At 56.0% G+C, this 22,240-nt stretch overlaps 2 protein-coding genes across 8 annotated transcripts in view; both read right to left on the reverse strand.

Moving 5' to 3' along the window:
- Positions 1 to 79: 79 nt before the first annotated feature.
- LOC111145967 (torsin family 2 member A) lies at positions 80 to 3,760 on the reverse strand. 3 transcript variants are annotated; one of them, XM_022501305.1, is made up of 5 exons: positions 3,587 to 3,760; positions 2,732 to 2,997; positions 1,910 to 2,085; positions 1,082 to 1,209; positions 80 to 864 (listed from the first exon to the last, which is right to left on the reverse strand). In XM_022501305.1, the coding sequence occupies exons 1-5, from the start codon at positions 3,735 to 3,737 to the stop codon at positions 620 to 622; spliced, it is 966 nt and encodes a 321-aa protein (XP_022357013.1). In that variant the 5' UTR covers positions 3,738 to 3,760; the 3' UTR covers positions 80 to 619. The 3 variants fall into 3 exon arrangements, with proteins under 3 accessions (XP_022357013.1, XP_022357014.1, XP_022357015.1); XM_022501306.1 differs by lacking the exon at positions 1,082 to 1,209 and having other exon boundaries at positions 3,587 to 3,743; XM_022501307.1 differs by lacking the exon at positions 2,732 to 2,997 and having other exon boundaries at positions 3,587 to 3,664.
- Positions 3,761 to 5,242: 1,482 nt separating this feature from the next.
- Positions 5,243 to 22,240, reverse strand: part of LOC111146231 (SH2 domain containing 3C) — a 29,559-nt gene continuing 12,561 nt past the window's right edge. For 3 of the 5 annotated variants that reach the window (XM_022501686.1, XM_022501688.1, XM_022501687.1), the window contains 10 exons: positions 21,548 to 21,587; positions 14,423 to 14,551; positions 12,863 to 13,317; positions 11,514 to 11,638; positions 10,009 to 10,544; positions 8,964 to 9,079; positions 8,252 to 8,423; positions 7,371 to 7,482; positions 6,784 to 6,990; positions 5,243 to 5,847 (listed from right to left, as the gene is read on the reverse strand). In XM_022501686.1, coding sequence (XP_022357394.1) covers positions 5,672 to 5,847; positions 6,784 to 6,990; positions 7,371 to 7,482; positions 8,252 to 8,423; positions 8,964 to 9,079; positions 10,009 to 10,544; positions 11,514 to 11,638; positions 12,863 to 13,317; positions 14,423 to 14,551; positions 21,548 to 21,587 — 2,068 coding nt within the window. In that variant the 3' untranslated portion in view covers positions 5,243 to 5,671. Of the gene's footprint in view, positions 5,848 to 6,783; positions 6,991 to 7,370; positions 7,483 to 8,251; positions 8,424 to 8,963; positions 9,080 to 10,008; positions 10,545 to 11,513; positions 11,639 to 12,862; positions 13,318 to 14,422; positions 14,552 to 18,762; positions 18,874 to 21,547; positions 21,588 to 22,240 lie in introns of those variants that run through there. The other 2 variants (XM_022501690.1, XM_022501689.1) reach the window with 2 other exon arrangements.

The following is a 22,240-nucleotide window of genomic DNA, read 5'->3' on the forward strand; positions in this document are numbered from 1 at the left end:
GATTCTAACCGCCATATATACTCACTGGCACCCAGCAAAAGGGCCTCCTTCCAGAGCAATTAGATACCTCAGCCAACAGTCCTCTGGTCCCATGGCTAAGTTTATTGTGTTTGTTCTCTTATAAAATTAAAAACTTTAAAAACCAGGCCCAAGTGGCAGCTTGAGTCCCTCTGTCCATGAAGACTGAGAAGTCTCAGCCTGGCTTTACAGTGCTGGGACACAGTGTGCAATGGAGGGTTGAGAGTACAGCGCCAGAGCACAGGGCCAAGAGTAACAGGCCGCAGAGAGAGAGCAGCCAGGAGCCACAGTCCCTGAGTTACAATTCACATCTTGAGAAGGCTTAGGCTGGAGGGTAAGGGCAAGGTCAAGTCTCACGGAAGTTCTGGGGTCACCAGTGGTTTCTCTAGGGAAGGAAGCAAAGGCTAAGAGGCCCTGAGACCAATTAAGACGGCAGGGCCCTCAGTCCCATGGCCTAGCCGGCATGCCTCCTCATCTTCACTTTGGGCTCCGGGTCTCATTCTCCAGGAGGCTCAGGAAAAGGGTCCCTACTGCAGAGGCCGCAGGGCTTTCCTGCACGGCCTGGCCCAGGAGAGGAGAGGCAAGGACACCATCTGGAGAGTCAGAGGAAGAAGGCAATTCTGGAGGCCACAGTCTTGCAGCCGTTGGAGGAAAAGAGCTGTTCTTCCTCAGGAAAGAAGGTGGTGCTGTCCAGCACAGCCTGGACGACCTCCTCCCTTGGCTCCAGACCCAGCTGGGCCAGCTCGTTGAGCACGCAGTGCCGCACGTGGTGCCGCTGCAATGGTAGGAAGGGCACCAGGACGTCCAAGAGATGCTCTTCCACGATGCCTGAGCGCCAGAAGCCATCTGTAGGAAGGGGCAATGTGGGAAGGGTCTGTGGTGGGCTCAGGGAGGCCGCAAGACAGCCAGGAGCGCCAAAGCCTGGCTGAGAAGTACCAGGTCGGTGGGCAACGCATCAGACCCTGGGAGAACCTGGTCCAGCCCGGTGGACCTGGGTGTGAAGCCTCAGCCTGTTGAAGTTACCCCAGGGGTGCAGGAAGGGGGCCTCCCGAGCCGAACTCACGATGCGGGTTGTCCAGCACAGCCTGGGAGATGACGGGCTCCAGCTCCTGCAGGCGGATCTCCTCCCGGTCCCGGCGGCTGCGCCACGCCTCCAGGGCCACCTGGTTGATCTGCTCGCCACCAGTGTTGCTGAAACCATGGGGTACACGGGCCTCGGCTCAGACCATGGGGGCCGGGATTTGGCCCTTGCTTCCCACGTGCCACCCAACACGACCTGAGTCTGGGCACCCAGCTCAGTACCAGAAGGAGCCAAACCTGCTAAAAACACACCATAGGAACCACTTCCCCTCTCCAGAGCCCATGTCTAAAACCATGATGCCTGGAAATTCACCTATATGTGTCATGCACTTTAAAGTTTACAAAACACTTTTGGGTCCCTTAACTGACTTTCTCACCCCTGGCCTCTAGGAGGACGGTGGGGCATTAATCTTGGCCCTGCTGTGCAGAAGAGGAGATGCGAGTTCAGAGAGTGAACTGCCCAAGGAAAATTTGCCCAAGGAGTGATTTGCCCAAGGAAACACAGATAGAACTCTTGGAGGTGGGACTAGAATTCTAGTCCGATTTTTCCCAGGTCTGTGTCCTCCTGGCCACGAAAGAGGGAAAATTCCTTCCACAAAGAAACAGTGAGGATCCCAAAGACTGAGCCCAGATTGGGCTTTGAGAATGTCAAAATTTGAGCAACAGTCTCACAGCCAGTGTGAGGGGCTTTGGGAAGCCCCAACTGGGCCCAGGTGGAAAGGTATTCTGGTGTGGGACCACCGACCAAGACTGGATAGCTAAGACCTTGGACAAATGTCCCTGCGCCATGCTGCTGCAAAGCTGGGCCCACCTGATGAAGATGAAGATGGCTTTGCGATAGTTGGTCCCAAACACAACCCAGGAGGAGCCCAGGAAGGGTAGCAAGACCTCCATCAGGCCTGGGGCCAGCTTGTCCATCTCGTCAAAGAGGAAGAGGGAGCGGCTGCAGGCTGTGAGGTTCCCCTGGACCCAGCTCTTAAGATCTTTCTGCAGGGGAGAGGCAGGAGTTTGAAGGCACCTAGAGATACTCCTCTCACCTGAGACTTCTTCCCAAGGCAAGAACTAATCCCTTTTCCAGGAAGGTATGGTCTCCCAGAGAGAACTAATCCCTTCATGGGGCTGTTGGCAAAACTGTGGCCCCAAGGGGTCAGAGACTTGTTCAAGCTCACACACAGCAAGTCAGCAAGCTCACAGAGACTCAAACTCAGGCCTCACATCCGCCGTTCAGGATTCCTTCTCTGACACCTCCTACTTTCCATAAAAGAGGAACGTTCCCTTCTGCTCCCTGAACCTTTTCAATAATGTTGACACCTGAAACAGACCAGCCTGGCAAGAACGCTGCAATTGACAAGGAGAGTAGTAGTAAGAGGTACTATTTACTGAATGCTTACTCTGAGCCTCAAATTGGGACTATGCTTTCCAGAAAGGTAACAATGCAGACTGGCACTAATACCTGCAACCATACAATCCCATGTCCCTTGTCCATCTCCAGCTCTGTTCACAATGGGTCCTGGGAGCTGTGTGGCCTGAAGTGAGTGACCCCCACACCCTCCCGAGACTTGACTCATTCACTCCCTAGGGTCTGCCACCCCCACATGCAGGTGAATGGTGGTCCAGGATGCCACCAGCCTACCTTGTAACGCTCCATGTGGCTGTTGTGGGGGAAGTGGATGACGGGGGAAAAGTGGTGAACATGGGGGCTGCGGAGGCCACCCCGGAAGAGGTAGTGCGCCAGCAGGGAGCTCACATAGGACTTGCCAGTGCCTGTCCAGCCATGCAGGGAGAGAACCAGTGGCTTGGTAGGAGCTGGGTCCTGCACGAAGGCCTTCAGTGCCTTCACCACCAATGCCCTGGCCAAGTGCTGGCCAGCCAGGTGCTGGGCCAGGTCACACTCCAGACCTAGGGCCACAAGGACAGTATCAGAGTTGAAGACACACACTTGCCACAGAAGAGTGTGGGGAGGAGTCATGTCTGGTACCTGGTCTAGGGATCCCTGTGTCTCGGACACTTTTGCAAACCGTCTTTGGAAAGGGAGTGAGTGGGGCCCTTGGGGACTCCGGCTGCAGCAGCCACCATCATACCTGACTTGGCTCTGCAGCGCTCCCACCGGCCCTCTGCACTGTGCTTAGCTCTAAGGGGCTGCTGCAAGCTGTCAACAGGTTTGGCCCTAAGACTCCTGCCCATTCCCAAGGAAGGCTTCTCCCCTGATGGCCAGTCCACTGTGGAGGCCCAGTGCTCCCCACAAGGCCCTGCTGTCAAATGCCTTTCTCCACCCTGGCAAGGCTCTGCCTGGACCCCAAACATGCTTTCCCAAACCATCGCCCCAACTCCAGTATTCCAGGTTCTCAGTCCCTCAGCGCGGGCCACACGGAAGTCTGCGGGTCCCGCCCCTCGGTTCCACCCTCCAGGTCAAGCCCGGGGACAACCCAAAGTCTGAAGGCTCCCCGGTCCACCGGCGCCTGTGCTCCGGGCTCCTACGGCTCCTCACCCTGAAAGTCGGGCTGGAAGTCACATTCGCAGAAGCTGCCGAAGTGGCAATGCACCGAAGTCAGGTCCCAGGCGGCGGCCGCGGCTGAGACCAACCCCAGCAACCCGAGGAGCGAGCCCCAGGGCCGGCAGCCGCGAGACCCAGCCGCCATGCGGGTGAGGCGGGAGCCGAATGTGGGCCAACCGCCCCTCCCTAGGACCACAATTCCCGGCGTGCCTCTCCCGGCGGCAGCCATCTTCCGTAGACTACAACTCCCGGCTTCCCCCGGAAAGTCCCGAACCAACGTCTCGTCGCAGGACTGGAAAGTAGCCTCTAGGGGGAGCCCGCGAACCGTCCCAATCCAGCGGCGGCCCGCGTTTCCATAGCGACGGTAACTAGGAGACCATAATAGCGCCGAAAGAATAATAAAGGATTATGACCACAAAGGGTGACGTAACAATTGTAGCAAAAACTTGTGCGACACCTTAAACCTTGCAAAGCGCCTTTTCCATGCTCTTTTTTTTTATATATGACAAAAGAGCGCTCAGTAATAGAGCTTTTCATAAGCACCTACTAGGTGCCATTAGTGTCGGTGCCCTGTATGTCTTACGATAACAGCGACTGCCATACAGAGAAACGGTGAAATTTCAATGAGGTACAGGCACATAAAGTGTTTTGACTCGGAAAGTAATCAATAAATGATTATTGGCAATCCATTATGTATGAAACATGGCAGTTCCCTACCTAGCAACTACTCTGCCCTAAGTGCTTTACCATCAATACTAAGGAATCGATTTTGTTATTGTCCTTATTTTATTGAGGAGGAAACTGGGATCCAAGGGGTTAAGCCTCTGTCCAAGGCTAGTAAATAATAGAAATGAACCCAAGTCAAGCTGCTGTCAGAGTTCTGATGCACTATGTTATCCAGCCTCTCTTGGTCAAAGGATTTAGAAGGCAAAGGATCTGAGGCTTTTCATATTTTTATATGAGGCTTTTCATATTCAGTGAACAGGCTCCCCAGGCCTCCAGCCTGGACAGGAATCGTGTTGATCCACATTGCCTACCTCCCCTACCCATCAAGACAACTGCTTTCATGGCCCTTCTTAGAGATTCCCTGATCCACCCACCCTACACACACACACACACACACACACACACACACACACACACACACACGGAGCTTTCTGGGACCCTGAAAAGAAATAAGTAGGTCCTTATGTTGAGAAAAGTAAAGTACTCCAGGTTAGGACACCCAGGTTCCAGCCTTCCTCATTCTGCCACTGCGACCCCCAGGAGAGTGCCTTCTCCCTCCAGTTCTATTTTCCAAGGGAGAGTTGGAATCCTAAATTTCAACAAGCCCTTCCACTCCAAACATCTGGAGTGCTTTGTTGTGCATTTGCGGGAACCTTTGCTGGGATTTCCAAAGCAGGAAACAGGGTGGGATTGGGCTGGCCAGGATTTCTCCCCTTGGTTGGAATTAGCAGGTTCTTTCCCCCACTAGTCTGTGAGCTCCTCCAGGACGGGGACCAGGTTTTAGTATTGGCTGTAACTCTGGTTTGTGGTAGGTAGAATCTGGAATGTCCCAGGTGCTAAACAAGTATTTACTGTTTAATTTTTCCACCTTTCATCTGAGAGAAAAGACACTTCCTTCCACCAGGGCCCCCTGAGAGACAGAAGAAAGAGTCATAAAAGTTTATTATATGAAAGAAAGAACATGGCTTCTGTACATCTATTTACAGAACAGACAGATTTACAACCGGGTGGAGGGCTTGGTGTCCGTTGCGGGCAAATGCCCAGAGAAGAGTGGGGAGGCTTGAGGACCCTCCCATGGCTCGAACACAGGGCACCTCAGCAGGAAGGGGAGAAGCAGAAGCTGGAGGGAGGAACAGGGTTCCGGTTCTTCCTGAAAGGATACTTGGTGGGCACGCAGCGGGTGGGATGGAGCCCTGGGGTCCTGCAGGACCCTGGAGGGGCAAGGGAGATCCTGGTTTGAGCCCAGAACATTCTTGGGCTGATCACAGTGTCTCTGGGGTGCTCTGGGGAGAGGTCTGTGCCCCTCTGTCCCTGTTGCTGCCCGCAGCTGCAGAGGGGAGGGGTGCGTGGGGGTCACAGCTCACTGGAGCGGACGGCAGGTTCCAGTTTGTGGGACAGGGCAGTGAGGACTTTGTCGAACTTCTCATAGCGCCGGGCCTGGTTGTTGCTGGCGCCCTGGCTGCCCCAGAGGAGGCGCATCTGGAACTCAGTGCTGAACACCTCCAAGAGCTCTGGCTGGGCCTGGAACCCTGCGAGGCAGCAGAGCACAGGGGTCAGGGGACGACCATCCAGCAGGGAAGGCTGGGGGTCCTGCCCAAAGCCAACACATCCCACAGGGCCCTCTTCCTAGGGGCCTTCCCCCACCCCCCAGCTCCATCAGGAATCCAACAAGGTTTGTCAATGAACAGGACCATGTCTGCAACATATAATATTTAAATTATTGAAGATAAAATATGAATGTCCATTTGGAGGGATTTTTCTTTTCTTTTCTGTATTTTTTCTGTACGTTCCAAACTTCTTGCTAAGAAATGTACACATTTTGCAAATAAGTTTTTGTTAGTTAAGAAAAAAAATGTTTTGTTTGCTCTGAAAAAGAAAGAGGCAGGAAACACAAACACTAGGATGTTGTCACCATGTGCCTCTGGGTGACTGGGGGGATTTTGTTTTTTTCTTTTTGCTCAGCTGTAATTTCCAGTTTGCCTACAGTGAAACTTTATGACTTAAATAATGCCTAAAGCAGTAAAAGCTGGATTACTTGAGGCCACTTCCTCTCTGCTCTTTTCACTCTCCCTTTCCCCTAGACTGGGAGCTCCTTGAAGGCAGGGTAGGTGCGTCTCAGCCCCAGGCCAAGGGCTCAGCCCCAGGCAAACAAACTTGTAGAATAATCCCTTAGGAAGTCCACTTCACAGAGAGAAAACAGAGGCTCAAAGAAAGATCCACAGCTAGAGCACTCTCTGAATCACCTCCATGTCCCTGCACCCCCACCCGGGCCTTCCACTCACGGCTGAACTGGTAAGCGAGCGAAAAACAGGGAAAAGGAAAAGAAGCAGGGAGTGGCGCCAGACGAGGAATTGGAGAAACGTTAAGGGGGTTTTGGTGGAAAGGAGAGAACAAGTCCGGTGGAGGGAGGCCCAGCCAGCATCAACAGTGACTATCTCGACCCCCAGATGTGACCTGTGACTCACCCTGCAGCTTGACCTCCGCGTTGGTGTGATACAGGCCTCCGTGGTGGGCCACGGTGCGGGCAGCCTCCAGGTGGGCCAGTACCACCTCCACGCCGTGCTCTGTGCTGCCCCAGGGCTCAGGGCCCTCTGCTGGGGCCGAGTCACACTCAAGAAGAGTGATAAGCGGCAGCACGTGCGGAAACGTAGTATTGCTCAGCGGTGGGCCTTCTGTGGGGGGGGGGAGGCAGGCGCTTAGAGGCCTTGGAGTCCCCACTGTCCCCAGGGGCGCTCCAGGCAGAGAGGCGGAGCAGGGGGTGGGTCTGCCTGAGGTCCCTGGCTGAGCACCCCCAGGGCTCCCGACTCCCAAGACTAGCACCCCTCCTTTTGGAATCCTCCAGCTGAAACCACTGCAGCCTTGGCACCGCCCTCAGGGCTGAGCCTGGTCCTGGCCACCCTGCAGACGGTAGCCAGATATAGAAAGTGAGCTCAAGATTAGCCTGTGCAGCGCTCAGTTTCTGGTGGGTCCTCATCTACACTGGGAGAGTCTTTGCCGGCCCAGAGAGGGGCTGGAGCCTGCCCAACGTCACACAGCAAGGTGGGAGAGGTACCTTTGCCCTCGTTGAGGCTCTTGAGAAATGGCTTGAGCTTTTTCTCGTAGAGGATGGCACCTTCTGTGTGTCGCTGCCGAAGGGTCACCCATGTCTGCTCCAGCCGGGCAATCTGGGGAGAGGAGACTGTGAACACCCAGCCAGGGAAGGGGCCCACATTGGCCACAGGCCACCCTCCTGAATGGACACACCCAGATGTGGGATAATAGTTATGACCGTGGTCACCTTTCATGTACCTGGGACAGTGCTGGCTGCTCTTCACGGTCCTCGTGAGGCCTTGCAACAGCTCGTTTTACAGAGGAGGGAACTAAGGCTCAGCTAGGGGAATGACTTGCCCAAGGTCATCCCAAAACTAGGTAGCAGAGCTGGGAGTCAACCCACAGCTTCTGGGACCCTGTTGTTACTACTGACTAGGCACAGGAGAGCAAGTGTAGAGTGTGGACAAGATTCAGGCTGTGAAACCAATCTGCTTCTAATCCTGACCTTTTCAGTCTGACTGTGTGACCTCAGGCCAAGTACTGCTGTACATCAGTTTCTCCATAAATAAAATGGGACAATAAAGGCACTTATTTCCCAAGATTGTTCTGACGAATCAATACTTACAAAGTACTTAATGTAGCACCTAGCATATATCAAGTGCCCGCTGAATTATAGCCATTTTATATTTATTCTTGAGATTCACATAATGCTCCTCACTCATTTTGCAGGTGGGTAAACTGAGACCCAAAGAAGGGGCAAGACTTGGTCTTGGAGCAGGTCACTTCAGAGAATCCAGCTACCCTTTCACCGATGCTGCCAAAAAGTCCCCGATTCGAACATTTCCCGGGGCTCCTCCAGACAACGACTTCCTGAAGCTCAGCTCGATATGCGCCCTTCCGTACCTGAGCCATATCGAGGGCGCCCATGACCGCCGCGAAGCTGAACATGTTGCCCATGGTCCCTCGAAGTTCAGCCGCCAGCTGGATGGTCTTGTGCAGAAGCACTGCCCGCTCCTCCGCCGAGCCCGTGCAGCCCAGGATGTCCACGGCCAGCATGATGGACATGGTGTGGAACCTGTCTCAGCGGCCAGGTCAGAGGGGAGGGGTCCTGTCACTAGTTCCGTTTGGCGCGCGAGGAGCAGAGGGCCAAGCCCAAAGTGACAGGTGGGAAAGGGTCAATGAGATTAGGGGGCGCGGCCAGAGTGAGAGAAAGCCAGGCTAAGGGCTTCTGATTGGTCGCTGTAACTCGGGGGCGGGGCCCGAGACTTCTGAGCGCGGGGCTGAGGGGCTTGTGATGATCAATGGAATTCACGCGGCAGAATAGTTTTAAGAAAGAGTAGCCAGAGCTGATGGGCGGGGCTAAGGCTCGCGCAGTGTGATTGGTCAAGAGGGTGCAAAAGATGAATTCGGAGACAGGACTCAGGCTTTGGGGAAACTGGGATTGCTTGGAGCCGGACACCGAGCAGTTGCGATTCGTCAATGGATAGGAGGCTTAGCCCGAACCCCATGGGAGCCGGGCTGAGACACTCTGATTGGCCAGCCTGTCATAGCAAAAGGGCAGCAAGGTAGCCCGGGGGATTCCCCGCGAGTCCCCGGGTGCAGGTGCTTGCCTTACCTTTCTAGCAGGTCTAGTCGTAGCTGCCGGCCATGGGGGAGGGTGAGCAGCTCCATGCCCCAGCGGACTCCCATTAGGGTCTGCATCTCCTTGGTAACGCCCAGTATCCTAGCAACCTGCAAGGACGCCCAGAGGGCTGATTAATTTCCTGTCGCGGCTGGCCCAAGCCATCTGGGAGTCAGAGAGCTTTCTCTAGGAGGGCAGCCTGGCTGGGATAACGAGTTTGAATTCCAGCTCTCTCCCTCTGCCATGGAGCAAATGAACATTTCCCCCTCATTTCCGTGGAATGAGGGATAAATGGAAAAATGCCCAGAGCTGTTTGATATGTGCCAAAGGTGACCAGGACACCTTTATTCCAGAAGGCAAACCTGAGGCCCAGGGAGGGAAAAGGACTTGTCGTCCAAGGTCACACACTGGGCCAGAACTAATCCCATCATGCCTAGCACTCTCCATAGGACAATATCTCTGCGTTCCTTACTTGCTTCCTGAGCTGAGAGACCAGTGCGGGGCCCCCACATAAAGTAATCAGTGCCCCCCTCCAAACTTCAGAGGGAGAAATTGAGGTGCAGAGAGAGTCTGGGTCCTTAGATAGTCAAGATTCATTCAAAGGCCAGGCATTGACAGTTTGAGTCTAGGTTCTGAGTTTTGCTTATTTTGTCCATGGGGGGTGGGGGGGGTGGGGGCAGGTGGTTTTGGTTTTTTACATTCTCTGGAACAGCCAGGCTGACTCTCACCAGGCTGAAAAAGTACCCCAGGGAGCTCTGGCTTTCAGCGCTGCCCAGTTCCAGTACCAAACTGGAGGAAGCAAGAATATCTTGTGGTGGTGGTGGTGTTGCTGCTGTTTTTAGGAGAAAATGGAGGCCCAGAGAGGTAAAGTGATCAGCCCAGAGTCATACAGCAAGTAAGGGACAGCTACGAAGCCAGAAGCCAGGCCTACTCACTATACTTTGGGCATTTAGCAGCCAACTCTTCACCCCCTGCACCCCTGTCCCAAAGCTGCAGGACAGAGGTGCTCTCCCTGCCCCAGTGCTCACCCAGCACCTACCAGGCAGTCAACCTTGGTGACGTGCCGGGCCAGCGTCCGGGCATCCACCTCTGCTAGCAGCTCCTTGACCTTGCGCAGGAGGCCCACCTCCAGTGGCCGGTTATCCTTGGGGATCAATAGTGACTGGAAGGTGGCGGGGTTGAAGGAAGAGGTGGCTTCCACAACAGGGGCTATGAAGGCCCTGCCCCAGTCCCCTTCGGGTGCCCCATTCTCTGACAGTTCCTTTAGCCTCTCCCCATAGCTCCTGGCCTGCCGGCTGGAGGCCTCAGCTGTTGCCCGCTCTCGACTGCCACGAACAGGAGGCCGCAGCTGGCAGTAAGGGCCGGAGTCCGGGTCACTGTAGCTGCTGAGCGACGGGGATGGGGAGGCTTTGGAGAGAGTGTGGGAGGGGCTGGCATAGGGGCCCTTGTCTGACTCCCCAGGGGGCTTCGGGGCACTTCCGGGACACAGCTGGGGTTCACTGGAGCGGCGGGTGACAGGGGAGGCAGGCAGCACTGTGGCTGATGGAGCTGCAGGGGTGGCGTGGACACGGGTCACTGCAGGGAAAGAAAGGGCGAAGACTAGTTACCAGTGAAGTTCTCCCTCCCTCTCCCCAAAGGACAGGCCCCACCCACCCTATAGAGGGGACGTTCCCACCTCCCTGCACTCAGGCCAGGCCCAGCAGCCTTGGGTAAAAGGACCAGCCTGAAGGATACTCTCAAAGGGCCTGGACCTCAGGAGTTTGCTCTCTCCTCCCCTAAGGCTGCTGCAGCCTTGGGGAACCACTGGACTACTTAGAGGATCTTGCCGTGATTCAGGGATGCTAATAAGCACTTGCTGGAGTTCATTGTGTGGAATTATTTCTCGATGAATTAGCAATGATTTATTGAGTGCACATGTGCCAGGAGCTGGTGACACGCTGGCCATACACTGGTCATCAGCAGTCAAACCATCATCCAAAATGAGAGGTGATGTATATTGAACTCTTCCTGCCTGTGAGGTCCTTCTCCATACCTTAGCCCATTTAACCCTGCCATCCTGGGAAGTAAGTCCTTCCATGATCCTCATTCTACAAGGAGAAAACTGAGGCTCAGAGAGGTCACCTGCCCTGCCTCAAGTCACTACCCAGCACATGGGAGAGCTGGGCTTTAAATCCTCAGTCCTCTGAGGACTGAGGACCTCACTCTGCCGTGTTGCTCAGAAAATGTCCACTAAATCATTTGGGGCAAGGATTGGTAACTTTTGCACTCGGGGGAGTTGGTTCGAAGGCAAGTTTGCAGGTATGACCAGTTAGCGAGCCTGTGTTTAGGGAAGAATGTGTGACAACCCATGGAGACAACGTCGGTAGTTCTGCTGACTGGTTTTTCGGGTAAATTCTTGCAAGCATCACTCTCAGTAAAGAGGTAGAAACACACATAAGCACACATGGTAACAGAAGTCGTCATGGACAGACAGAGCGTGGTGCACACACAAGGTCACTCCCATGGGATTCCCCCCACTGGCCCCACCCCCTCCACTGGCCATACCAGTACTGTAGGCAGGGGAGCTGGGACTCTCGGAGATGGGTGACATGGGCGAGTGCAGGTCCGGGATCTGGTCCATGCTGAGGGCACAGTTGCGGATAGATTCCCGGGGGTGGGGCAGTGAGGTGCTGTGGAGCAGATACCTTCATGAGCAAAGAGCCCAGAGAGTGGGGTCCTCAGCTGGCCTTGGGATCCCCACCTCTGCCTCCATCCTAAGTTGACTGAACTTCAGAGGTAGAAAAGGCTTGGAGAGTGTAGTACTAATTGACAAGTATAAGACTGAAGCCCAGAGTGGAGAGTGTTTGTATAGTCCACTACCCACACAACTGCTCTCTTCCGTGAGAACCTTGCCTCCAACTCAAGAGAACTACCTGGGAAGCAGGCCTAGTAGAAAGGATGGGGAGCTGGAGGGAACCGGGCCCACAAGGCTGGCACCTCCTCACTGCTCCTATACTATGCTCAGAATGCCAGATGCTGGCACCATTACAGGCACTGATTCTAAATCACAGGCAAAGTACCCACGGAGAATCCAACCAGCAATTCCTTGGCCGATCGCACCCAGCCCAGGCCTAGGGAGATGGGCCCTATCCAAGTGCTGGCGGCACAGGAGGGCAGGTCTCTTTGCAAACAATAAGGGAGGCCATAGAAATAAGGGGTACAGACTTTGGAGTTGCAGACCTGGGTTTGAATCTCAGTCCTCCCGCTCTTCAGCAAGTGGCTTCCCCTCTCGACACCTGTTCCCTGGTCTGTAAAGTGGGGGTGTGCACAGGAGCTCCCTCCCAGGAGGACATAGGGATTGATGAACTTGGGCGCAGACAGCCCTCCGCACAGGGCGGGGGGGCACACTAGGGCCTCAGGAATGGGTCCCTGCTGTGGCTTTTTCCAGCCTCATCTCACCCAGCCCCAGAGGCACCTGGGCCTCATTAAAGTATTGCTGGAAACGTCCCATCCCCCTCAGCTTCGCAAGCTGAAGCCCTCTGCTCTGATGCATGCCTTGGCCTAGCTAGGTGCGGGACGGCGGGGGCAGCAGCTGCAGGGACAGAGCAGCCCTCAGGGGGTTCCCCTAGGCTGGGGGTCTATCTGCACAAGGGCCCTTTATCAGTAGGAACATGGTCATGAGAGGAGAGCGACAGGGCCCAGGCGGCTTAGGTGAGGCTGTCACCTGGGCCTGGCTGCCGACAAACCCGGCACTCAGCCCTCCTCTGCCTCCTCCTCTTCCTCGAAAGGCTCCAGGACAGTCATCCGCCCAGTTCACAGTGGCCTGGCCTCCCGCCCCTCACCAGCACTCTGCAGACAGATACCCCCACTTGCCAAAGGGGGAGACCGAGGCCCAGCGTGGGGCCCCTTCTTACCTGGTGGGGCAGCCATCACTGCGGGTAACCTTGTCGGCGGTGAGTCCATCGGTCATGGTGACGCTGCGCCGCTTCATGTGGCTGCCTTTGGGGCCCGAGGGGCTGGCGGGGCTGGCCGCCTTGCCGCTGCCCTGGCCAAGGCCATAACAGGCCTCCAGGTAGCGCAGCGGGAAGGTGCGGTTCACAGGGCAGTAGATGATGGCACCGCTCTGCTCCGACACGGCCTTGCGGCTGCCCACATGGTACCGCACGAGGGCGGGCACATGGTCGAAGCTCTCCTGCTCGAACAGGTACTGGATGTGGGTGTAGCTCTCCCCGGCCTTCACCACCACCTTGTTGATCTTGAAGTGCAGGGCCTGGTTGTGCCAGCGGCACGTGAGCACATAGTCACCCAGGCTGGTGAGAGAGTCCCGGATGAGGAAGTCACCGTTGCGCCGCACCAGGGTCTCTGATACCTGTGGGAGGTAGTGATCAGTCTGGAGCAGGGCCAGGGCCGGGGAGGGTCCGACCTGGGATCTGGGGGACACAGGGAACAGAGATATCTAAAGCTTAGGAAGGGGGATGCAGTGACCCAGATTCGGAGGGGCAACTCAGCCACAGGCCCTGGGTCTGGTGCACGGAGCCTTGGGAATGGGAGGACATGACACCCTGGAATGTAAGGCACAGGGACTACAGAGTCTGGGGGGCTGGGGGTCACCATGACCTGAAACTCGGTTCTCAGGGCTCATGTTGGACAGGGTGAATTCCCAATCCTCATTCCTCCAAGCACCCAGGGTTCTCCCAGTTCTCTGGGCCTTTGTACCCTCAAGCTGTCCTCTCTGCCCAGACATCCTTCCCACCCTGCCCACTTGGTGAAGTCCTGTCCGTCTCTCACTGGCCTCTGTCCTCAGTGCTCCCTCCTGAGGGCCAGCCTACATTCTCTGCTGGACGCTCCATTCCTGCATTTCTTCCACTGGGCTCTAACTGGACCACCAGCCCTTGGAGGGGGGCACCACCCATTTTCTCTCCACATTCTTGGTGCCCAGCACAGGGCCTGGCAGAGTCAATGCTTGACAAAGAACCATAGCATGAATGAAAGAGGGAACAGGTGACTATCAGCCCATCTGGGCCTCAGCGCAGAAACTCAACTTTGCCAAAACTGAGAATCCTAGGCCCTGACACTCACTAACCAAACAAACAAGAGGCTAATGTACAGACCCATGGGAAAAAAAAAAACAGTTAAAAATAATAGTAATAATATCAGCCATAACAACACTAACAATAACATTGAGCCCCCCGCATGTCAGACCTCAGGGTAACACTTTGTGGGCATTGTTTTATTTATTCTCATGATAACCCTTTAAGGCAGGTACTGTCATTACCGTCCATGTCATAGAAGAAACGGAGGCTCAGAGAGGGGAAGTGACTTGGGCAAGGTCACACAGTTAGTAAATGAGTTCAACCTCACTGCAGTCTACTCGGACTGAATCCACCAAGCAGTGAGTCACAGCCTCTCTGGGCAGAGCTGGCCGAGGTGGTGGGTGACCTCTGGGGCTGAGGTCCCACCCAGGGACCACTCACCTCACGGGGGATGCGGCCATGATACCAGGCATGACTGCGGAGATCTGTGCTGCTGAGTTTGAGTTCCTCCTCCAACTCCTTGTGTAGCTTCTCAGGGGAGGAGTCCAAGATGTACTTCTCCTTGGAGAACTGGGCAGGAGACAGAAGAAAGTTGGCATCTGGTCTGAAGCCCTCTTCCTTATTCTCTCCCAACCCCTCCCTACCCCAGGTGAGCTGCTTCCATCCCAGGACCCTGGGAAAACTTAGGCACCAGAAAGGTCCTCAGCTGTTTGAGTCCCCAGCCCAGCAGGAGTAAGGAAATCTCAGTTAGCCCTACTGTGTTCCAGGCTCTGTGCTACGTGCTAAGACTAAATGAGACAATAAACAAATCAGGCCCTGTCCTCAAGGAAGCTCATAGTCTAGGCAGGGGAAGGAAACTAGACAGGAACATTGCAGCAGAATAAGGTCAGCACCACGCTACTGGACAGCGGCAAAGAGCCCTGTGACTTTTAGAAGATAAAGTATAGGGAAGAAGGACTGGTCCAGGAAGCCTTCCTGGAGGGAATGGTGACAACGAAATACTCACTCTGCACCAAAAACATCAAACTGATCTTGCATGGGGGAGAGGTAGGATTTCTACAGGTGGATCTGGGAGGTAAGGCAGCAGGTACCCAGGCAAAGGCAAGGACAGAAACATAGGGCTGGGCGGATGAGGACACATTCTGGGATGCAAAATTATACATTGGAAGGGTGGAGGAGGCAGCTATAAACAGAGAAGCAGAGGCCCCCACACAGACGTTTCTGCTGTCCTTTATAATTCCCAAGGCCCTTTCCTCCTTGCCATCTTTTTTTTTTTTTTTAAGATTTTATTTATTTGACAGAGATCACAGGTAGGCAGAGAGGCAGGCAGAGAGAGGAAGGGAAGCAGGCTCCCTGCTGAGCAGAGAGCCCGACGTGGGGCTTGATCCCAGGACCCCGGGATCATGACCTGAGCCGAAGGCAGAGGCTTTAACCCACTGAGCCACCCAGGTGCCCCTCCTCCTTGCCATCTTTTTTTTTTTTTTTAAGATTTTATTTGTTTATTTGACAGAGAGAGATCACAAGTAGACAGAGAGGCAGGCAGAGAGAGAGAGGGAAGCAGGCTTCCTGCTGAGCAGAGAGCCCGATGCGGGACTCGATCCCAGGACCCTGAGATCATGACCTGAGCTGAAGGCAGCGGCTTAACCCACTGAGCCACCCAGGTGCCCCCTCCTTGCCATCTTAAGCAATCCTGGCCAGATGGCAAAACTGTGGCTAAGCAGGGAAGCCAAAGATCACTCAATGGAGATATGCCCAGGACTCCCCCCCTTCCACCTGCTGAAGGGGGAGATGCCTGGTTTCCTGGCTACCGTGGCCCAGGGTTGGATACTTAAGAGCAGAAGGAAGAGAGTTCCTGTTGCCAGGTGCAGCCCTACCATGAAGCCCAGCCCAACCCTGGCTGTGCCCTGTTGAGTTCTCTGGGCCTCAGTTTTCTCCTCTATAAAATGGGTATTATGACAGAAACCTGTCTCCTTGGGTTGCAAGGATGAAAGGAGACAATACTCCAGAGTACTGTGACTAGCCCACAGATGTCCTCGTCACTGTGAGCACATGTGACATTGCTTCCTCTCCCACTCCCCAACTCCGGGCCCCAAAGATAGCTGTTCTAGGACAGGTAGATCTGGCCCCAAACTGGCCAGACAGCAAGACAGAAGAAAGGGGGCTCTAGAGGGCCTGGCCTCAGTCCAAGTGACAGTCTCTTTCCAGGACCCCCTACTCACCAGGGTCCAAGGGTCCTCCAATCCACTCCCTGCGTTTTCACACCTTCCAAAGATGTCTGAGCCTAACTCTGCAGCTCCATTCTCCACCCCTCTGCTCTTACACTGCCTCAGTTTACCAGAATCCACACTGCTCCCAAGATACCCTAATTCCCAGTTTCAGTGATATCTAGAGTCTCTGACTTCACTGTTTCAACAGTGATTAAACTCCCACTCTGAGACAGGTCCTGTGTCAGTGCTAAGGCCACAAGGTCATCAGGACAGATGACCTCTGAGAGAGTCACACAGACACTGACAACAAACTCCAGTTTTCTGAGTGTCCAGGAATGCACAGAGGGCTCTGGGAGCAGCTAAGAGTGTCCCTCCTCATCTAGTCAGGGATTTGAGTCCCTGAAGACGGGATATTTCCACGGAGGCCTGCAGAAGGACGGCATGAGCCCAGCAAAAGCATCAGGGCAGGGAAAGACAAGAAAACAGGTGGGCAGGTTAGAGTTTCCGGGAAGACAGTGGCAGAGTCAGGGCCCTGCGGGCAGAGTCAAGGTCCTGGGGCAGGGGGAAGCTTCAAAAGGGCAGAGATGATGGGGACGGGTGGATCAGGGCTGTCAGGCTACTATGGGGAGCTGTGGGGTTTACCCAGAGGCCACAGCAGAGCCACAAAGCATTTTTCAAGATTCAGTCTGGTGTGTGGAGAGTGGCTTAGTGCTTTCAGGCACTGGCAAGAAGGGTGGGGCACAGGGGTGGGGACCAGGGAAAAGAGTGTTTCAGTAGCCATTGATCATGACAGGGAAGAGGGTGGAGGGGTCAGAGAGGATTTCAGATGATTTCAGAGATCCTGGGAGGACAATGAGACAGCTCTCCAAGGTGAGCAAAGCTGGAGCAGGAGGAGCTTGGTGATAGACCCATCAAAACTGGGGCTTTGAGGAGCCCGTAGGGCTCTGGGGACAGATGGTGGGGGTCAACGATGACACAGGTGCTCAGGAAAAGACAGGTCCTGGGATGGGGATTCCATCCACTCTCTACCCAGGGTAGAAACTGATACCCCCAAACGGTAGGAAGGCTGAGGGCTGAACTGAATTTGCGGAGGTCCTCAGGTACCTACACTTCTGTATGGAGTTCTCTATTCTTTGGGGTCCTTGGCCTCCCTCCCTACACTACGCCACACCCTGGGGAGGGAAGACTGGGAGTCACAAGGGAGAAAACACCAGTACTTCAGACTTCTGGGGTTCTTCTCTTTCACAAAAAGCATGTAACTGAGAACTCACCCCAGTTCCACAGCGGGAGTGAGATGGACATGGGGAAAAGAAGGGGAGTGGGCTGTGAGGTAAAGAACCTGGCCACAAGACGCTGCCTACCACTGTGTGACCTTGAGCTAGTCATTTTTCCTCTCTGAGCCTGGGTAGCATCTGTAAACGGGAGGGGGTGGGGGGGGTGGGGAGACTGGTCTCCACTTTTCCAGCCATAATCAATGGTCCCAGGGAGAATCTGGGGGAACCAACTTGGTGCTCCCACACACCCGAGAGTGGGGAACCCTAGGGTCCTGTGCCCTCCTCCTCACTCTCGACCAGGGGGTCCCCAGCTCCCAAGACTGGTTGGGGGGGGATGGTGAGAGTTGCTGGCTGGGGCGCGGATGCGGCATCCTTGCGCTCGGCGCACCGCTATTGGCCAGAGATGATCTCACCGCCTCCCCGCCTGCGCGCGCCTGATTGGCCGGTGCGGGGATGCTGCGCTCCGCTGCCGGCGGGGCCGTCATTCAGGCGGGCTCGGAGCGTGTGTATGTGAGCCCCGGGGAGTGCAGGGGTGACGCGGCCGGCGTCCCCCAGGGGGCTCCGGAGGGAAAAGCGCAGAGACCTCCGGTCAGGGTCTTAACCCCTAACCCCCAGCCCGCGCCCAGCAAGCCCCCTCCAGCTTCCTACGGTCTGGCAACCCCAAGCAAGGCCATCCCCAGATGATGCTCCGCAGAGGCGGGGTCCGGGTCCGCCCCTCCACCCCCTTCCGTTTAACCCCTTCACCGCCGCGGCGCGGTCCCGCACTGCCCGGCCGCTTGGGCTGGGAGCCCCGCTCCCCGAGCCTGCCCCAGCCCACCTAGAGGGCGGGAGAGTGGCGGGCGCTCTGGCCCTAGCCCCGGCACCCGCAGCACCCCTTCAGCTTCCCTCCCCTCACTCAGCCTTCGGACCCCAGCCCAGCGCTCCCTGTACAATGGGGAGCCAGGCTGCCCGGGTCAGCCGCAGGGGCCGGAGCGCTCGCCCGAGTACCGGCAGGACGCCGGGGACCGCAGCTCCCAGGACCCAGTGCCCCAGCTCAGCTCCGCCTGCGGAGGCGGCAGGACCCGCGAGTCCCGGGAGCGGCAGCCGGGACCCTCACCCTGCGGAGCGGCGGGGCGCCCAGAGGTGAAGCTGGGGCGACCCCGCCCCCTCGTGCAGCCCCTGCCCCTGCCCCTGCCCCTGCCCCTGCCCCGCCAGACCCTGCGAGGCGCCACCGGGCTGCGGCTCCCGGCCCCCGGGCCCCGGGCGGAGCGGCCGGGGTCTCAGCCCAGAGCGCCTGGCGGGAGCCAAGCCACCCCCTCACCTGCACCTGCACGAAGGAGCCGCGGTAGAAGCAGCAGGCTGCGGCCGAAAGGGCACTCCACAGGCTGCACCGCTCGGTCATGGTGGGGGCAGGCGTCCGGGGCCGGGCCGGTGCGGGGGGCGGCGGCCGGCGGGGCAGGGGCGCGGGGAGCGACCGGGCTGGGCACCGGCTGCGCGTGCCTCTCGGCGGCGCGATTACCTCATCGCCTTGGCGGGGGAGGAGCGGGGAGGCGGGGCGGGGAGACCCCACCCTCCCGCCGGTCAGGGGAGGGGAGGGGGCCATTGTTCCTCCCTCCGCCCGCCCTTCGCTCCCCGCCCCTAGCCCCCCGCGCTCCAGCCCCGCAGGGCTGCCTGGAGCCTGGGGACGCGGGGCAGAAGACCTGCCTAGGGGGGCCATCACGGGGGTTGGGGGGGACAGGGGGCAGCGGGATGAGTTGGGGATGTCTGGGCCCGGGAGTGGGGGGGGTTCCTGGCTCCCCCAACTCACCGTACCTACCTTCACTAACCTGGAGCGGGCAAAGACTTTGAATTAAATCATATCTAAAGCTGGAGAAATCCCTGTATGCCTTTGACCAAATCCTTTGTGGCCTCTGGAAATCTCCCAGAGCCCAGGATTTCTCACCTCTGAATGGGAATCAGGGACTCGGGCAGAGAACGGCGGGATGCTGAACTGACAGACTCGGGGTGTGGAGAGCCAGTAGATGCTTAGGGCACCAACCTGGGTTCAGCTAGCATGGGGGGGGGGGGCACCTCCACCCCAGCAGCCCCTTCTCTTGGAGGTGGGATTCACTCATCTGGAAAACATACCTGTGCTGAGCTCACAGAGCTCTTCTGAGCCTTGCCTGAGTCTGATGCCTGTTAAGTTGTCATGCATAAAGTAAATGCTCAATAAATGCGTGCTATTATTGCCAAGCTTATTGTCTTACAATCTGGACTTTTGTCCTAGGAATAAGGCAGGGGGTGGGGGTCATCACTGACTCTGCACCAGTCAGGCCAAGGGTACAAATCCTTTTGACAGGCTGTGTGACCTTAGGGAGGTAAGTCCACCTCTCTGGGCCTCAGCTGTTCAATTGTTTTCTAAAAATACACCAGAAGCTCTGAGCACTGGAGTGTGGAATTTTATGGCCTTGGAACTTCAGAACCCTTGACTTGGAATCGAATTGATCACATTGTGGTCTGAGAAACCTGGAGTTCTGAAAGCTAGTACCTCAGGGCAGGAATGGATGGTTGGTAACTAACTATTGATTCTACCACCGTCTGAGGCTTGAAGCTAAAACTAATGTTCTTTTGACTTCGTCCTTTAATTAGTTCCAGTGAACAGGTATTATTTCCTTCATAGTATTTTAAAGTACATGTTCAGACCCATAAACTAAAGGAAAAATACAAGTTACTAATCCTCATAAGGATCTTACTACCATCAGTGATGGAGACCTCACTCCCTTGCCAGGGATCTGAAAACCGTGTGTCCCCTGTGTCCTACCCACTGGCTTTGGTCCTGGTTCTCCCTGAGGACTCCATCACCCTATGGTGTAAGGGCTCCCAATGAAGAGCCAGGGCCCAGATTCCAGGAGCAGCTCCAGCTCAACTTATCGCCACCCTGGGTTACACTTCCTGGGCTCACCCAGCTTGCTTTCTGACCTTGCCCACACCCTTCCCTCTGCTTGGACCACTCTCCTGTCTATCTCTGCTTATCTTTGCCCCTCTTCAGCTTTTCCTTTGGGAACGGGATGTTGGTGAACATTCCTGGTCAAGTGCAATGGCTTGGTTTCAATGCCTCCTCCTCCAGAGAGCCTTCCTTGATCTCCCCCTCCCCATCTCCCAAACGGAAAGTCATCCCCTACCTGCTGAGCTCCAGTGGCTTCCTATCTGAGGTTTCTGATGACAGTGAGGGCAGATATCTGAGCACTTCCCATGCTCCCTCATGGCCCATTCCTTACATGGGGCTTTATAGGCAGCATCTCAGGTAATGGAATGTCTCCAGGGTCAGCAGCCAGGCCAGCCAGCTCTAGTCCAGGTCCAGCAACCCTACTTATGGGCATGGACTCATTGAACCCACAGCAACCCTAGTTGGGATCAAATAAAATTGGATTGCAATCTCAGTTCTGCCCCGTAGTTGCTGTGTGGCTGTGGGCAACTCACTGTGCATCTCTGGGCCCCAAGTTCCCCATATGTACATGGGTACAGGAAGGCCTTCCCTGCCCAGTGATGAGGGAGGAAGTCAAAGACCTCATTCATGTACAGAGCTCAGCACTGTCTCCCCTCCCTGGCTGGCAGCCAGCACAGGGCTCTGCACACAGTAGGCTCACAAGATGTTATGTTACTCTCTTTATCGTCATTGTTTCAAAGCTGCATTCCTAACATTCCCAATGCCCAGGACAAATTAAGCTTGTGGTAAATGTGAGCCGGGCCCATTCTCCGTGATGAAAACTGAGCCATCTTTTCTGGCTCCCACCTCTCAACACCAGCATATGCTCAGAGAGTGGGTGGGAATTGGGTCTGAGCATGGAGACACCCCAGGACCCAGGGCAGCTGGCAGCGGGGGGACGGGGAGGGGAGTGAGTCTGGTGGTAATAAACACTGGGTTTGGGGTCAAGAGAGAATGATGGCAGGCATGGGAAGAAGATCCTTGGGAGTGAAACCAGACCCAAGCGCTGCCCGGACCCTGAGACCCTCTCCTCTTGGGAACAGGCGGTGAGGTATGGCCCCTAACAAGGCTCAGAAAAGAACTCTGCCCTTCAGGGAGCAGGCCTTGAACCATCTGGTGTCCCCTGATTGGCCCCGCTTACCTTCACATAGTCCCCGCCAGCCTCTGGCTCTCCAGCAACCCTGGAAGAAGAGAAGAGAGGTGAATGTCCCCACCTTTTCCTGGCCCCCCGGCTGTCAGCACCTGGCCTGAGCAGCCAAGAAGGCTCATCCTGAAGACAAGAGGGGGCATGGCAGCTGGTAACACTTACTGGAATCTGCTGGGAGGGCTGCTGCTCCACTCACCAGCTGTGCAACCCTGGACAAGTCCCCTCACCTCTCTGAGCCTGGGTTTCCTACCTGGAAGTTGGGGACAATGCAGCCTTGGCCTCACTGGGTTGTTGCAAGGACCCTGGGAGCTGATCAGTGTTACATGCCTAACCACAGGCCCGCTTCCTGAATCATGCTGTCTTCACCCGGCGTCAGGATGCTCAAGGGTTCTTACCCTACTCCACTCCAAATGCTGGTGGCCCTGGGCTGGGGCTCAGCCTCCTGCCCACCCCCCCTCCACCCTCCACTCTCTGCCCAGTGCAGAAGGGCCCACTCAGCAGCATGCTGAGCTGTGACTGTTGGCCGTGGTGGAATTGACCCCTTCCACCTTCAGGGGCCCGGAGTGACTATCCTTTCCAGGTGCCAGATTAATACTATCCTTCCTCGTGAGGGGGCTTGACCTTAACTGCCAGCCCTTCTCTGATGCAGCCCAGAACTGCCCCTTCAATTCCTGCCCGGTAAACCCA

This window comes from Enhydra lutris, unplaced genomic scaffold (genome assembly GCF_002288905.1).
Source record: "Enhydra lutris kenyoni isolate GAN:26980312 unplaced genomic scaffold, ASM228890v2 scaffoldscaffold13, whole genome shotgun sequence".
NCBI lineage: Eukaryota > Metazoa > Chordata > Mammalia > Carnivora > Mustelidae > Enhydra > Enhydra lutris.